The sequence below is a fragment of the Acipenser ruthenus genome, chromosome 1 (genome assembly GCF_902713425.1).
Source record: "Acipenser ruthenus chromosome 1, fAciRut3.2 maternal haplotype, whole genome shotgun sequence".
NCBI lineage: Eukaryota > Metazoa > Chordata > Actinopteri > Acipenseriformes > Acipenseridae > Acipenser > Acipenser ruthenus.
In genome coordinates, this window is record NC_081189.1 from 7,906,763 (window position 1) to 7,924,806 (window position 18,044).

The following is an 18,044-nucleotide window of genomic DNA, read 5'->3' on the forward strand; positions in this document are numbered from 1 at the left end:
CCCTCCCCTTGGGTGGCGCTCAGCCAATTGTGTGCCGCCCCTCTGGGAGCTCCTGTCCTCGGTCGGTGAAGGAATTGCCTTTACTTGAACCGGCAACGTCCAGACTATAGGGCGCATCCTGCACTCTACGCGAGTGCTTTTACTGGATGCGCCACTTGGGAGCCCCCTCTTTTTATTTTAATTTAATGCCACATAAAAGTCTGAACCCTCCTGTGAAGATTTATGCCAGGATTCTATTCTCCAAACCAAACCACCACACACAATTTGCTACATTTGTGAGTCTCTGCTTGAGAGTTACCTGATTGTACATCATTGTTTTTAAAGGCTTGCTTTTATACAGCCTAAATAATCACTAATTATTTGATGCACTCTCTTGCAAAAATATATATATATATATCTGTACGAGAATTATTGCAATCCTCTCTAAAAATGTGAAGCTTATATGTAAGCCTGTTTTTGAAGGCATATCTATATCCTTGTTTCTATGCAGCAAAGGAGAATGTGCCAAGAAAAATCCATCATACAATAGCTTCAAAGAGCACAGGAAGCCGTGCTGAAAACCAGCAGGCAAAACAGAGTAGCTCAACGGAGGACGGAAACTCCACTAAAACTGGACTTCCTGAAAACCAGGGGCAGCTTGTCTTGGTCTGGTTCTGTTTCCATGGAGACTGCTAATTAGCCTTTAGGCTGCAGTGTACCAGTGCTCTGGCCTGTCTGTCAGCTTGTGGAAGTAGATGATACTTGGTCTATTTAAAGTTGATGAGCAACTCTTTCATGGTGTCATGTAAATAGTGATAAAGGGGAGACTGTTTCTTGTGCTCCGTACTCTCTTGTAGAATTTCATACTATATATATTTGAGCTAAAATATATATGCCTGTGCTCGATGAGTCCTGATAAAAACCTTGAACCGGAATTGCCCATCCCTGTCCTAGATCCACCTAACCCATCCCTGCATATATAACCTAGATCCACCTAACCCATCCCTGCATATATAACCTAGATCCACCTAACCCATCCCTGCATATATAACCTAGATCCACCTAACCCATCCCTGCATATATAACCTAGATCCACCTAACCCATCCCTGCATATATAACCTAGAGCCACCTAACCCATCCCTGCATATATAACCTAGATCCACCTAATCCATCCCTGCATATATAACCTAGAGCCACCTAACCCATCCATGCATATATAACCTAGATCCACCTAACCCATCCCTGCATATATAACCTAGATCCACCTAACCCATCCCTGCATATATAACCTAGATCCACCTAACCCATCCCTGCATATATAACCTAGAGCCACCTAACCCATCCCTGCATATATAACCTAGATCCACCTAACCCATCCCTGCATATATAACCTAGATCCACCTAACCCATCCCTGCATATATAACCTAGAGCCACCTAACCCATCCCTGCATATATAACCTAGATCCACCTAACCCATCCCTGCATATATAACCTAGAGCCACCTAACCCATCCCTGCATATATAACCTAGATCCACCTAACCTTCCCTACACACATGCCCTTAGTTGTTACAGTTTCATTTTTGGCCATTAATAAACATTACATGTTGGCTACAGTTTTAATGTGCAGCTTCCTGCATTTTAAGTTATTTTTAAGCTTCAAAAGATGCAGCTTCCCTGCTAATGCCAAAAAAGATCATTACCATGACTCTGATTGCAGCTCATAAAGGAGTAGGCACGGTTGGGAACATTGTTATTTTTCTTCTGACTGTTTTGTGTTTAAACAGCACATTCAGAATTAGGCAGTCAGGGTGGATACAGACAGAGCATGCTGACGGTGAACCCCAGTCTGTCTGCAGTACAAACTGAAAGCATACTGTACAAAACACTAGGGCTGCTACGATTAAATCGAAAATTGATTTTACAATCGATTCCATTCCTCATTATATACATTGATATAAATACTGGATAATTGATTCAATAATAAAATTTTTGTAACGTGCATAGTTAATAACATTATTTAAGTTTATCAACGAAAATGCCCTGCCTTGCTATTTACAGTATTTCTGCCAGACAAGCAGTGGACATGCTCTTCTTTTCCTGCTTGTGTTAACTGCTCTGGCCTGGTTCTCCTCCTACCTCTCCAACCGCACTTATCAAGTAACCTGGCGTGGAGCAACCTCCACACCTCGCCCTCTCTCAACAGGAGTCCCCCAAGGGTCAGTCTTGGGTCCTCTCCTTTTCTCTCTCTACACCTGCTCCCTGGGCCCCCTCATCGCATCCTATGGTTTCTCATACCATTTCTATGCTGATGATGCTCAGATTTTCCTCTCCTCCCCACCTCTGACTCCACCATCCCCTCCCGTATCTCTACCTGTCTGTCTGCTATCTCCTCCTGGATGCACTCACATCACCTCAAACTTAACCACTCTAAATCTGACCTCCTTTTCTTTCCCTCCTCCTCCTCCCCCTCCTCTGATCTCTCTATCTCTGTTCCTCTGGAATCTACCACACTCTCTCTCTTCCTCCGCTAAGAACCTCGGAGTCACCCTGGACCCCTGCCTCTCTTATTCCCAGCACATCTCCACTCTGGCACGCACTTGCCGATTTCTTCCTGAGCAACATCCGAAGAATCCGACCCTTCCTCACCAACTACGCCACCCAGCTCCTGGTCCAGGCCTTGGTACTCTTCCGCCTAGACTACTGCAACTCCCTCCTGGCTGGCCTCCCTGCGTCTGCCACCCGTCCGCTCCAGCTCACCCAGAACTCCGCTGCTCGCCTGGTGTTCTCTCTGCCTCGCTTCTCCCACGCAACTCCACTACTCCGCTCACTCCACTGGCTCCCGATCACCGCTCGCATCCAGTTCAAGACTCTTGTACTAGCCTACAGATGCCTTGACCAGACTGCACCCAGCTACCTCCAGACCCTCATCTCTCCCTACACCCCCACTCGACCTCTCCACTCTGCCTGCACTAGAAGACTGGCTCTACCTCCTCTATGCTCCCCTGCATCCAGAGCCCACTCCTTCTCCACCCTCGCCCCACAGTGGTGGAATGACCTTCCTACAGATGTCAGGACTGCTCAGTCCCTGACCACATTCTGGAGCCTCCTCAAGACTCACCTCTTCAGAAAGCACCTGTAGAACTCCTCTGTTTTTCCCCTGGGTCACTTATAACCCTTCCTTAAATGCGCTTTACTTGCTCTTATCTGCCCCCTATTTTAATGCATTTAATCCTGTACTTCAGAGCACTGTAATCTGCCAAGTGTTTAATCTGTAGTATTTTGTATTTAATTATATCCTGATGTAACTATCATTAACACTGTTTTCTGCTGTATTATTGAATCGTATTTTGTCACACTTGTATTTGCTTGAACCCAAGTCATTGTTTTTATTTTGCTCTTAATTGCATTATTACTTGTACTGTGATACTTGAAATGTATTTGCTTACGATTGTAAGTCGCCCTGGATAAGGGCGTCTGATAAGAAATAAATAATAATAATAATAACTAGCATCTGATTTGCTGGTCCTGTCCTACAGTTTTCCTGTCCAGTTTTGAAAATGCTTTGTAAGTACACCCCTCTGTGTATTTGATGTAAACAAACAAAAAAGCGCGGCACCTTGAATCTAGAGCAGGACGACAGGCTTGTAATCCTGGCAAACAGCCTGTAAAGAAATTGTGCACATTGTATATAGTTTGCACTTCTTTGGAGTTTCAAAATGAACTGTTCTATAATGAATATTTAACAATATTCAATAACATTAAAAAAACAAACAAACAAAAAAACATCAGTGATGTATGCATGTTGTGGTATTATTATTATTATTATTATTATCATTATTATTATTGTGATGCTTTAGGCAGGGATTTCCGCATTGTGTGTTTCACAGATAGTGATGGTTAGGTGGTACAGTATTAACAAGATGCAATGCATGATGCTGCAGCTGTCACTGAATACAAAAAGATGTTTTTCGTAAACTCGTGTCTAGTTTATATAGATTACATTCCAAAGTATTGTAATCTGTTTGGAATAAATATTTTAGTAACACCCCTGTAGTGTGTTAAACTTGCTTTAGGCTGTTCTTTTCTTTTTTTTCTCTGACGCTACCAAGGCGTAATTACCGCTCGCATTCAGTTGTTGTGCTCAAGCTTTTACTGAACAGCAAAGATATTAAAATAATCACGTGAGAGGAATGGAGCGAAAATGTATGTGGGCAGTACAATCATTGATATTTATTCGAAGATTCAATTTTGTGTGCCCAATTAATCAATTGCTATTTGGAGGCTTAACTGACAGCCCTACAAAACACTGTATTTATTTTCTGTTACATATTTCACCTGATTGGCCTTTATTTTCCCTGTACAGTAGAAGGCAGTGACCAACAGCCCTCAGATGGTTTAACCCAGCAGGTGTTGGTGAGCTGGGGATCAGCAGACATGGAGTGTGAAGTTTATAGCTTTCTACTGGTAACTTAGGTTGAATATAAAAAGAGTCTTCAACTGCGTTTGGTTTTGAACCAGCTCGATTAGCTTAAAACCATCTCTCATCAATCTTAAAAGCAACACAGGACTTCACTGTAATTTGTAAGTAGGTGAAGCAAGCCTGTCTGCGCGTCAGTACTGAACCCTGTGTGTGTGCTTGTTCCAGGGGCAGGTGACAGCCTACGCAGTGTTGGAGACAACGGCTCCTCTGCCAGAGGAGGCTGAGTGCTATTTGGTGTATGAGGGTTCCAGCCAGGACCACATCACAGAGGCACAGATACATTGTGATGGAAACACAAGCACTCTTCATTTTGTTGTTCCAGGTGAGTCTGCATTCCCCGCTGCGCTGTGCGTGCGTGTGCGTGCGTGCGTGTGTGTGTGTCTGTGTGTGTGTCTCGGCTAACACTCTTCCAGCTTGACACTTCAGACACAGCTGCTGAGGAAGTCTCCATTGTCCTGTTCCCTAAACTGGGAGGTGGAGCAGCTAAACTGAAGACACAACAACAAACACACAGGCTTTTCTTGTGTCCCGTAGTCTGTTTTGTAAGATTTGAATTTCGTACTAACCGCATATGCTTGTTACAGTACAGTCTGTGGTTCTTCATTGATTTTTCTATTTTCTATTTTTCTATTATGCATTTCATCACTGGTGGTGTAGAGGAGATGTTGCATTTTACTTGTAGTTACTGCTAGTAAATGTTATCACATCCAGACAGGCCCTGGCACATACAGATAAATAAACTTTTCATATTTTGTCTAACCACTGAAACCATGTATTTTTCAGAAATGTAGCACATTTCCAAGTGATTCCAATGAAATCCCTTTTTCTGCACTTCACATAAACCACTTCAGCCTGTGCTGGGTGGTATTGGTGTCCGGGTTATTCCACACATGCTCTGTTCTGAAAGATCCATTGACTTTCCCAGGATGTATCATGCTTTCCAACACATTCTTTCATTCCTTCCAGTTCATGTTGCTTCAGCTATGTTTTGTTAACACTTGGTATTATAAATAAGAAAAAAAGCTAGTATCGGCCAACATGCAACTGGAATGTACAATGTTATGAAAACTTGGTACCAACCAGTTAAAAATAAGAAAAGAAAAGAAAGAAAGTTAATTGCAGAGTGCTGTCTAAGCACTATATTATGTAATAAAAAGCGTGTTGTTGGCATTTGGATTAAACCCCCTGATTGAGCTGGTAATGAATTTTTGGCCTCACTCCTAGTGGAACACAAATATAGAGGCTTAGCTTTAGCTATGGGACACACAACTTTATACAGGTTATTTTATCTGAAATGATAAAAAGATACCTTTGATACCAAGCATGCCTCGGGTTACCAAGGCGGTGCTGAGTAATATGAAAGATAGTGAGCTCACTTGTATTTGCTTTACGTAACGGGGACATCTACCAAATTCTCAATACAAAAACACACATGCGCACACTGTTGGTGTTAGCGGACGTGTCCATTCTAAGCTATGCCTTGACAGTCTGTTCCTGTGTGGGGAATGAATTAAAAGGGCACACAGAAAGAGAACAATTCAAAGGGATTTATGATGAGGTTGTATAGAAACATTTAAAAAGGGTTACAGAGTTAAACCTAGACAATACAAGAACAAAACAGATACCAGGACCAGAGCACTTTTTTGAGGTACTGCTGTGGCACAGAATGTGTTGTTGTTGTGTTTACCTGAAGAATATTGTGTATGAAACTCGAACACGTTCGGGAGTCTGGGCTAAACATTCTCAGAGCAAATGCAATCAAGCAGTGGTGGCTGTTGTCTTTTTGGATGTGGCTGCTTTTCATTTTACTATACATGAGTGTTGTTCTTCTCAAGAAAAAAAAAAAAAAAAAACGTTTTTTAATGAACTTTGATACCCTAGGCGGTGTTGAAAGACTAAACTTAAATGGGATGAGAGCAGCATGTTTTCATACCAACTTTTGTTTTCATTATTTCAGAACCATTTTGTGGCTAACACATAGCTATTTACAGTAGTCATGTATTAGGACACACTGAAACGGTTTAAAGTTAAATTAAAGTTGAAAATGCCAGAATGCCATGGTGATTACTCGGGACATCTTACTGACATGCACCATGTAGTTTCCATTCGTGCTTTACAGCTGTCTTCAGAACCACAAGCAAGTTAAACGACTTGCTGAGTGTGACGCACACACAGTGAGTCATGGTCTGAGCTGGAAGTCAAAAGATCTCTGGGTACTTAACCACCTCCCAAGGAAATTAAAGGAGATGCTGTATCTTTTTTACTTTGTGGAACAGAAGCAGGGTGTAGAAATGTTTATTTCTTTTACTTAAGTCCCTGCCATGTTTACAAATACTGTCATCGGTTTCTTTAAGAGCTTTTGTGCAATCCAGTTCTGCTGTTGTCCGCCCAGTTCATTTGTGCCAGCTTCACGGAATTGCCTGAATGTGCACTATTTATTGGGATCGCCTTTCTGAAACCCATCCATTCTGGGGGAGAGCAATTCAAATGGGACCTTGGTGGCATAGGCATATGCTCATATATAAAACCACACATTTCAGCATTTAAGCAAGGTGGTAGGTGAGAAGCACAGTTTTTGGAAAGATAATTTGGTTGATCTTATGACTTGCAGAAATTAAGAAAATCTCATGCTAACCAGACAGGTACCCTAACAAATATCCCTGAAGCCTGGTGATCCATAAGACCATCACAAAAATAATCTGATTTGTAATTACTTTAGAGGGCAATTCAGTTGATCTGTGATAGAAAACAGATGCAGTAGTACTTTCACTATGCAGGAGCAATGTCTGTCTGCATCCAATTGGATGATTAGATGTGATTTGTCCCAGAGGCCCCCCTCTGTCTCGACGGAGCCTCCCTCACGACAGGTGAGGCTAGACGGCTCTGCTTTATTTGTATTTTTTTCTAACAATGACTGTTATAGCATCGTTTGGAGTAAAGCAATCCTATCGATTCACTCCAAACTGAAATTCAGAAATAAAAGACTTGGTTCTGCTTCTCCAAAATAAGGTAGTAAATGATCATCTGCAGAACAGATGTTAGCTGTTCTGAACCCTCTTTAAACCCTCTCAGGTGCATTTGATGTCAGCTTTGAATTTGTATGCCTTGAATTCCATATGGCAGGTACTGTAGCGTTGCTGCATAGGAGAAAATGCTACTGCTGATAATAGCATACTTTACTTTTGACCAGTTTGTGAATTGAATGCATAAAATTTATATGTATATAATATAAAATGTATGGGCAGTCAGCTGAAAGCAAAACTGTAAATCCCTGTGTTTAATCCCTATCTTTAATCCTTTGCTGCTGCAGTGAACAGAATCTCTCTTAAAATCTCTGTCGCATTACTGCAACAGGTCGTTCAGTGCTGTGTTTGATTGCTGTATAGCCACCAGGTGTGTTGTTTGTACTTGGCTGGGGTCTGAGAGATGAATCTTCTTGTTTTTAATGGGGGTGGGTGTTTTTAAATGAGTGCTGGTGGTCTTGCTGTAAGTCCTAGTGGACACATGTGATGTTATAACATTGACTCTTCTTTTATTTCCAGGTCATAACCAGTTGGAAAACGTGTCTGTTACTGCCTACATTTACATGACAGGTCACCCCATCGCTGTCCTGGCCAGAAGCTCTGTCACGTACATTCCGGATAAAGCACATGAGCTAGCCCGATTCCTGGTGGATCACTCTCACTGTCTAACTGCCAGTAGCCACCTAACCCTACTGAAGAGATTTGGACTGAGTGGAGAAGCCAGAGGCACTGTCGATGACAAGACCACGCTAACCTTGGCTCACCTGGAGTTCCCCTATTCATGGAACGTCCTGGGAAGCCAAGCTGGAGAAGGTATGTTTGTATGTTTTGTTTTATTAATTATAGATGTATTCCTTTCACAGGAACAGCAAGATTATTAACATTAGCCCTGCACCAAGCCCTGGGTTTTAGCACTATCTCAAATGCAGTATATTATTTAAATAATCAGTTGCTAGTAGTTTCATGTTAAATAAACGTCGTCCGTCCCCCCCCCCCCCCCCCCCTAGCTGCATGAGTAACACCTATTACCTACAGACTCAGGTGTGACTTATTAATGCTGTTATGAGACGTGTGATCAGTTCCAAGCAGATTTACCAGGGGCTCCTGGCACCTGTCCTTTTCAATAATATCCCTTAGCAAGGGGCGTTCTGAAGCTCAGGACTGGGTGCGGGCTAGCGAGCATTTCAGTCCCTGTCGTAATGTTTTTTAGTAACTGGAAAATGTTGTTAGGCCCAACAGGCCTCTCCTTCATTTTCTTGTTTTCTCATAATATCTCTTTCCTTTTTTTTAAAAAACACTTCTGTGTGGGGTGGGGTGGGAATTTCACAGAAAAACAAATACTGTAAGTTCTTAAACACTTCAGATTCCGAGTGCCAGACCAGTGACAGGAGGAGGAATACAAACTAAGACAAAGGGGGAGAGACTTTTAATGTGTTATTTTTCTGTAAAGGAAAACTGCTTACTTACATCCCGGTAGTTCTAAACACTGCTGTTTGAAATCATTCATTCCTCATGGTAAATGTATCTTATAATATAAATTAGAACAGAGTTCCAGCACAAGCACTCTCTACTGAGCCGTTTGAACTCTCTGAACGGCTGCGTGGGGCACTTTAATTAGAGGGCTTCACACACCTTCTCCATGATGCTCAACAGACCAATGTCTTACTGCATGTTGTTATTCTTTGAGTGGTTTAGTAATAAATACAGTGCTTTCACTTTATAACTGAAGGACTAAAATTTACTAATTTGTAGATAATGCCGAGGATTTCTGAAGACCTGGTTCATTTCATGCAAATGATAACCTACTGGCAGAGAGACTGTAAAAAAAAACACACCATGAAATTCATACATGGCTGTAGTTGATTTTTATTTTGTCGAAGCGTCTTTTAATAACACATTTGAAATGTTTCACTTGCATTGCCTGTAGAATAGAAGATGCTGGAATGTAACAAAAAATATCAGGTCACATGCCATCAAGATGCAATAAAGCAACGAAAATCATTTACCAAGATGAGGCAATTATAACCATTAGCCAAGGGAGGAATAATGAAGGTTTCCATTCAGGGCTCTGCTAAGTCTAGTGCCTTTTGTTCCACTATATACAGGGTGATTGGAAAGTAAGTTTACCACATCAATGTGTTGATGTGTATACAGTATATATATCCTGATGAAGTGTATATATGTGTGTGTGTGTTCTGATAAAAGCCTTGAATTAGCTATTTTATCAAAGCAAGGGATTAAGCTGAAATTGGATCTAATTTTCTTTGACTTTTAAAAACCAGACCCTTTCATTCATTAGTTCTTATTTCTTTTAAAATATAGATTTATTTTTAGATGCGGATTTATGTAGATTACAATATGAAATTAACGGTTTCAATTAGTTGCCCTAATTATTACCTCAGCGTGTTTAAATTTAAATGTCTTGAGGAGTCAGGGAAGAATAAGGGCCAATTAAATTAATGGAATCCATTTATGCAAGAAAAATGCCCAAGGGTGCCTCTGTGTCTAAGCACATTTGCACTTGCTGTTTTAACATAAAGAACATGCTACTTCGGTGCTTTAATGTAATTTGGGTGTGCTGTGTGGGTGCAGAAATAAAATAAAAGTAAAAACTCTAGCAGCAAAGACCGGAGATGAGGAAATTAAATGTGGTGCTGTAGTTACACGACCCTTGCTCTTTCTGAGACCAGCCCTGATCTGTGCTCTGTTTTTCTAAGAGATTAACCTATAGCTCTGCTTTCTACAAAGGGTAATTGAACTTGAGTTGCACGTGGCCTCTGCCCAGTGGCTTCATACAAACCTAATCAGTCAAAAAGTCTAATCAGATCAGGCACTTTCGCAGTTAAAAACCTTGGATTCACATGCGACTAGTGGAGTGTATTACATTCTAACCCAGCTAGGCTTGGCCATGGGTGTGTAAACATTAGACTGACTCCCACCTGAGTTAGGCTGGGTCACGCAAGCAGAGCTGCCTTGAATAACCTGTATTTTTGTCTCAGGCCCAGCCTGTAAGTTATGAGATCTGGAATGAGCTGATATGGGGCTGTCTGTTTGGAAGGGTGTGGCTTCTTACCCTGGCTTTCAAAAACTTTTAAACTGCATTTTCATGAGCTTTTATCCTGCTTTTTTATTCACTCAAACCTGCATATAAGACTAAGCCAGTTCAGTTTTAACAGGCAGTGGCCAAAGGAGTTTCAAAAGGTCGGGTCAGGTATCGAAGTGTTTTGTCCCTTTTTGCCCCTGAATGCAATTGAAGGCTTTAACATTGACACTGCTTGACACTACTTGTTGTCTAGTTACACATGACAAAGTTTAAAGAATATTAAAAGTTAACCGTATCGTGGGTGAAGGGCATAGATATGACATAATTGGTTTCTTTATTAAGCAACCTTGTGAGGGGAGCTTGTATGATTGTGCAACCTGCCATCACTGCCGCTGCTCCTAATACTGCTAATATCTCCTAACCCATTTCAGTTGGAAACTTCATATTTTCAGTGTTATGGGTAAAATCTAACCCCTCACCTGGACTTGTGACCTAAGATGGCTATCATATTGGGTTATGTTACTTTTTGTGTACCTGCTGGTAAATAAGCAATGTTTCAAGGTGCTGGCTTCATATTCGGTACACAGCTGTATTCTGTGATTCTGTCAGTCACGTTCAGGGTATCAAGGGTATCGTGCAAGAAAAATAAACCCTTTTGTGCACATTTTGTAAAGATGTCCCTGTGTCAAAACCTCATATTTCAGAAACCATTTGAGGTAGTGACTTCATAACATATAAACCCTGCATTGTGAATGTTTTGGTGACCATGACATTGACCTGTGACCTAATATGGTGACCATATCGAGATAATGTGACTTTTTAAGTTTCTGCTTTATAAAGACAGGACACTTATATACAGCTGGACTGTTTGATGTTCTTACAGATAGTGTGCAGTAGAAATGAATTATTTCCCTTCTACTTGTTTAACTTATTTGCATATGAGTAATACTGCTCTTTTCAACAGCTCCATTTTTATTTAATTTGTTACAACACATTCAATCTCGTATGACATCCCTTAGATAATGCCCCCGGGATGCTTGGTTTTGCTTCACAAAAACTCCCATTTCTAGTTACACCAGTTTTTGAAATGTTCTGGTAATGCTGTGATTGAACAGTAAAGGGCTTCATAAGTGCTCTACACAGCTCCATAAGTAGGAACTGGGGATATTTTTAATCAGCCACTACATGTAAAAATCACTCGCTCCAGTCAGAAAATCTTTATGAGACCAACAATTTTCTAATTGGCTGATAATACCATGTCAGTGAAAAATGTGAAGTCGGATCGATTGTAAATGTATCTTTGTCAAGCTGCCAGTGTCTTCTTGCAGCTAACCAGACCTCTGTCCACAGGGAGTCTTAATAGAATATTACATTATTTTACGGATGGTTTGTTTGTGGGTGGATTGTTAATATCGGCAATATTAAATGAACAAAGAAGACAAGTTTCCTCATGCCATAAATACACTGACAGACTAACTTTGTTTTAATGAATAACATATCGTGGCAGAGACAGCTGCAGGGGTGACGTCAGACCAGGGATACACAGACAAAACATACGGGGCAAAGCTGTGCTACTGCACTCGTATTTATTAAACAATAACACCAACAAGAAAAGGGCACATTGGCCAAACTAATAAACAATAACAAACACTAACGGTATTGCACAAAACGAGTACCTTTTGGATCTCTTTAATCAAATAGCTGTCGCTCTCAATTTACCGTCCTCTTCTCAGCTCTCCTCTAATGAGCCCGCAGTGGGTCTTTTATATTTATATTTAATTACCCATTAATCAAATAATTACCTTGTTAAGGCTCCAGCCACATTCCCATGAGATTTATCGCGATGGGGATTTAACCCCATCCACGCCGACTACACTTTATAAGACCAGCTTTTCACCGGTCTCAAATAATAAATAATAATGCACACAAACATCAATAACAATAATGATAATACAAATGAAAATACATACATAAATAAAAAATATACACAAGGGGTGGGCACCCAGTCACACATATATACAAAATTGATGGCTGGGCCCTGGTCCAGCAGGGAGTAGGAAGGTGATATTGCCAGGGCTCTTGCTGCTGTTGCTGTTGCTGTAGAGGTCACAATTTCCTATATTGCTCGCTTTTACCCTAATACAGTATACATAGTATGTGTGTTTATGCTTAAGCTTATACAGGGATCTAAAAAAAAAGAAGAAATGCCGCTCTTTTTTTAACTGGTTATAATACCTTGGCATTTGTACATTTTCAGTTCTATTTAAAGAGATTTGAAGTATTTATGGTAAAGAGAACAGAATGCAGTGTAATACAACACACTTTGGAAATGGTATTTCTTCTGGTTGGATTTGGGTGCATTTCAGTTCTAAAGCAGAGTGATCCGCTAAGGTATCTACTTCAAACAGGGAAGTAGGTTTTCCCATTATGTAGTTAAAATAAATAAGTAAATGCATAAAACGTTTTTTCCTCAAAATCAGCTCGACACAATACCACTCTGAGAGGCATGTTTCTACACAGTATAGTTTAACAGCTTAAATATGTACAGTATAAACATTAAACAGCATATTGGACAGTGCACCTTGTACACACATTACTCTACACAAACCCACTATATTGTTCCTGCCGTATGGTACCCCACAAAGTGAACCATGTCTTAGGAAAGCCTCCTCAACTGTGTCACTGTCCCATTAAAGGCACAGCGAGGGGAGAAAGTAGGAAGGTATGATGACACAGTGGATTGAATTGAAGACCTTCAGTGTTGTTTGAAGCGAGGAGTTTAATTACTCTTTAATTACTCTTGGCAACTGCCAGAGTTTGCGTTATTAGAACAGCAAGCAGGGAAGCAGAAGGGCCAGATCGTTCTCTTAAGTAAGTAAAGTTTTGTTTTAATTGTAACCTGAGTTGTTGCTAATTTTTGATGCTGTAAAGTTGACATTTCTTCCTGTATCTCTACCTGCCTCTCAGCCATCTCCTCCTGGATGCACTCACATCATCTTAAACAACCTCTCCATGTCAGACCTCCTTTGCTTCCCCCCTCTTCCTCCCCACTGCTGATCTCTCTATCTCTATTCCTCTTGAATCCACCGCCCTCTCTACCTCCTCATCCACCAAGAACCTCGGTGTCACCCTCGACCCCTCCCTCTCCTACTCTCAGCACATCTCTACTCTGGCAGGCTCCTGTCGTTTTTGTCTCAGCAACATATGAAGAATTTGCCCCTTCCTCTCCGACTACTCCACACAGCCCCTAGTTCAGGCCCTGGTACTGTCCCACCTTGACTACTGCAACTCCCACCTGGCCGGCTTCCCTGCCTCTGCTATCTGTCCGCTCCAGCTCATCCAAAACTGCTGCTTGCCTTGTCTTTTCCCTTCCTTGTTTCTCCCACGCTACACTGCTGCTCAGCTCACTCCACTGGCTCCCTATCGCTGCTTTCATCCAATTCAAAACTTGTACTCGCCTATTGCTGTCTGACCAGACTATCATTTCTTCCTACACCCCCTCTCGCCCCCTCCGCTACTCCACCAGCGGCAGATTAGCTGTACCCCCCCCCCCCCCCCACTCCCCTGCTTCCAGAGCCCGCTTCTTCTCCACCCTTGCCCCTCAGTGGTGGAACGACCTATACACAGATATCAGGACTGCTCAGTCCCTGACCACCTTCTGGCACCTCCTCAAGACACACCTGTTCAGACAGCATCTGTAAACCTCACAACTCTCCACTATACTGGACTAGATGGCACCCAATTGTTCCAGCACTTGCATCAGCTTGTACTTGCACTTAACTGCTCCATACCTTGCTGTATTCTACTGCTGCTCTTAATTATAACTACTTCCTGTATCTGGTACTTGATTTTACTCTTGTCGGTAGTATTCATGTTTTTTGTAATTGCTGTTATTTGAAGTCATTCTCATCCACTTAATGTACTTACTACGTGCTCTTAATGGACTTTACTTACATAAGCAAATATTTTTTACTGTAAGTTAACTGCTCTTAGTCGAACTCACTCTCAAATGTAATTATTTACTGAATTCTTTATTTTGCTCTTATTTGAATTTGATTATTTCCTTCAGATTTTACTGTACCTTATATTTTATAATGTAATATTTTGTAATGTGATACTTTGTCCTGTGGTATTTTGTAACAATTGTAAGTCGCCCTGGATAATAATCCGTGCATGCCAGGGCAAAAACACTAGAGATAGCTGACGTTCATCCAAAACTTGTGACACAGTGGTTGCATTGTTTGTTGTAAATTATGCAGCTTAATTTGTGCTGGTTGCTGAGTTTATGAATGCTCTGTGCTGTGCAGTTTCTTTTTGAATTAGCACAGAGATGCTTCATTATTAGCTTTTTCCCTGTGTGAAAATGGCAGTGCAAGCCTGACAGAATTTTACTTTTTTAAGAATAGTTACATTGCTAGTTGTATTTTGTTAAATGTGGTCTGCATTAACACAGGTGTCAATATTATGACAGGATAATGACTAACTAATGGGCAAGTTTGGGACTAAATACATTGCTTATTTGAACATTTCAATCTTTGTGCCAACACTAAAGACTGCGTACTGGAAATGAGTTTATGCATCTGTGCTTCCCTCCTTTCTGTAATTTTCCAGTGAAAAAAAAGGCAGTACATAAACATAGATGGTTGTGTTTAGGACCTGATGTGGTACAACTTGAAAAGTCACTAGCCTCTCATTTGCTGGGGGCAAAAACCATATGAAGACATTTGATATTTTATAGCAATACAATGGGAAGTGTATTTACCGAGTGTAACCTTTTCAAATTACCTGCCAGCTGTTTCAACTGAATTTTCATCTTGGTCCAGCCAAACCGGTTTTGATCTACTGGGGATAATGAGTCCCTCTGTTCCTAAATAATCTTTTGTTTAGGTGATGTTCTGCAATTTGATACCTTTGAGTACGCACTGCTGTTGTAATAAAAGTAGTAATAATAATAATAATAATAATAATAATAATAATAATAATAATAATAATAATAATAATAATAGTAATAATAATAATAATAATAATAATAACACGTTTTCTCTTTGCATGGTAACGTTGGATGCGTTTGTGGCAGGGTACAGCAACAGTGTTACTCTTTTAGAATCAAAGGTGCATGTCAAATCAGTGTGCTGTCTATCTGATACAGTAGCTCAGACAGTTGTAGAACTCCACTAAGTTCCCATGAAGGGTACTGTGTGTCTTGCCATTCTGGAAGGGATGTATTATACAGTGGACCTTTTTCTTCTAATTTAGTTTTATGCCAGTTCCTACAGCAAGGCTTATATCTTAAATGAACTACAACTGGATTCTATCTGCACTGTAAAACTACAGTGTTTGGAATGCATAATGCAACATTCAGCAGGTTATTCCGCATGTGAATCTAGATCAAAGTTGATCTAGATTTTTATGTGCCACCACACATATTAAAACATTAGAACTTAATTTTAGATTTTAACCTTTTTTCCAGATTTAATGTAAATCGCTTTTCTCCCCCCTAGATTTAACCATAAAAAATCAAGATTTAGCTTAAATAAATGTAGACAAACACATTCTTAAAAGTTTTGAAATTTATAACAAATAAATCTGGAAAACATTATTGTTAAGCAATTAAATCTGAAAAAATAAATATGTGTTTTCACAAAGTAAATATTTATTTTGCCTGCTAAATTTGAAGCTAACATGCAAATGAGCCACCGCCCATTATGCGTTTTGATTTGGCATTGTACGCTGCAGAGCTGCCCTTACACTCCAAAAAACAATGTACAAGTTTCAGAATTTTTAAGAGTGAGTTTGTTAACATTTATGTATTTAGACTTTTTGGTTAAATGTAGGACACATTTGCAATTTATATTAGAATACAGGAAAAAAAATCTAACAGAAATATAAAAATAAAACACTTGTCGCCCGTACATGGAAGCCGACTTTTCGTCTCTGTTCACTGCAGTTTCACTGACACTCGCTACTTCAAACAGCATTTCTCCGGTTGTACAAGTCCTAGAGTGATCGTCAGTGGCTCAATTGAAAGGTAAGAGCTTGGACTAATTAGCTGTCAAAAAAAAGTTTTAATTAACAGAACTGCCAGTCATAGTCCTGACTGAGCAATTGAGCGCTACATCTTTGGAAACCCTTCCTAATCTTGATCATTCTGTGTGTGGGAGTAGCTTCAGGGCACAAACTGCTGTGCACTCATTCTCACATTTAAGACATGCAATTACATCGGGTGAAAGTGCTCAGATCTCGTGTCTTTACCACATGGGATTGCAGTACTCGTTTAATGTCCATGTAGAAAATGTTTTGTACATTTTTCAAGGAATGAAGTCACTAATTGTTTTCTGGCTGCTCTTAATCTTGTGACTCACAGCGCAAACAATAAACAAGAACATGCCAGGAAGCTCCATTGTGTTGAGTGTTGAGGTGTACCGTGCACTGAAGATATTTTCATCTGCTGACATCAAGCCCTTTTCAGAATGCTGGAATGCATTTGTCTTGTATTTTTAACACAAGATGTCTAATGGAGGAAGGACCTGGAGACCCTGTTTGAACTGGCACTAATCCCTCGTTCCTCAGTCACACCTTACTTAAAAAACTGGGAGCAGTTTAAGCTCCCTTTTAACCAGGCGCTGCATAACATGATGTGTGCTTAACTCTGCGTCTGAGACTATGAATGGCAGATTGACCTTCAAATATTAGAGTTTTTGTTTCTTGGAAGTTGGAACGAACTGCCACGCCGAGCACCCAAGACCTCGACAAAGAGACTGCTTTAATAACTGTGCTGGTAAGACAAATGCGTCCTTTCAGAAGTTATTTGTTTTTGCAATCTCTTGCTTATCACATTACTTCTATAATGTGTATGTGCTTGTGCCTTGTTATTTCCATAATTTACATTGTGGAGTGCTACTTAGGACTGGTCCTGCCATTTCACCATTTCAATAAAATAAATAAATTAGTTGGTCAAAATGCGCAATTTACACCCACGTCCCTTTATTTTCTATTTTCTGACTTTTTTTTTTTTTTTTTTTTTCTTGGATTCAGAGTTCAGGCTTATTCAGCCGTGACTGTATGGGCCTTTCTTGTTTTGTTTTTGTATTTTTTTTTTCTTGTTTGTTCCCCGTGCTGGTCTGAAGGACAGAATGTTGGGTGTGCTGTGCGGCTCAGACTGCATTGTTTCACAGACAATCTGATTTTTCCCTTTTCTTTTCCTATTTGTTTTTCAGAGCTCAGGCCCAGGGAGTCCTTACTTCATCTGTCGGTGCGGTTAGGCCTGTTTAATCTCTCTCAGTTTCTGCTGTGCCAGCCTGGCGGCCTGATAGCTTTGTCTTTACCTAACGAGGACGGAGCCACTCCAGAGCAGCTGGCAATTCAGACTGGGAACCAAGCGCTTGTGGAGCTGCTGAGAAAGTAAGTCGTTACCAAGACTTTGTAATGCATCTCTTTCACCAGTGAGTAACTTTGCAGGGTCTTATAATGACAGTCAAATAAAAATGATGTATGCACATATCAGTATATTAGATTA

At 40.6% G+C, this 18,044-nt stretch overlaps 1 protein-coding gene across 6 annotated transcripts in view; it reads left to right on the forward strand.

Moving 5' to 3' along the window:
- Positions 1-18,044, forward strand: part of LOC117403843 (rho guanine nucleotide exchange factor 28-like) — a 104,909-nt gene that overhangs the window by 24,066 nt on the left and 62,799 nt on the right. For all 6 annotated transcript variants that reach the window (XM_058991053.1, XM_058991188.1, XM_058991123.1 and 3 more), the window contains exons 3-5: positions 4,628-4,784; positions 8,005-8,298; positions 17,746-17,929. In XM_058991053.1, the coding sequence (XP_058847036.1) occupies positions 4,628-4,784; positions 8,005-8,298; positions 17,746-17,929 (635 nt within the window). The remainder of the gene's footprint in view (positions 1-4,627; positions 4,785-8,004; positions 8,299-17,745; positions 17,930-18,044) is intronic.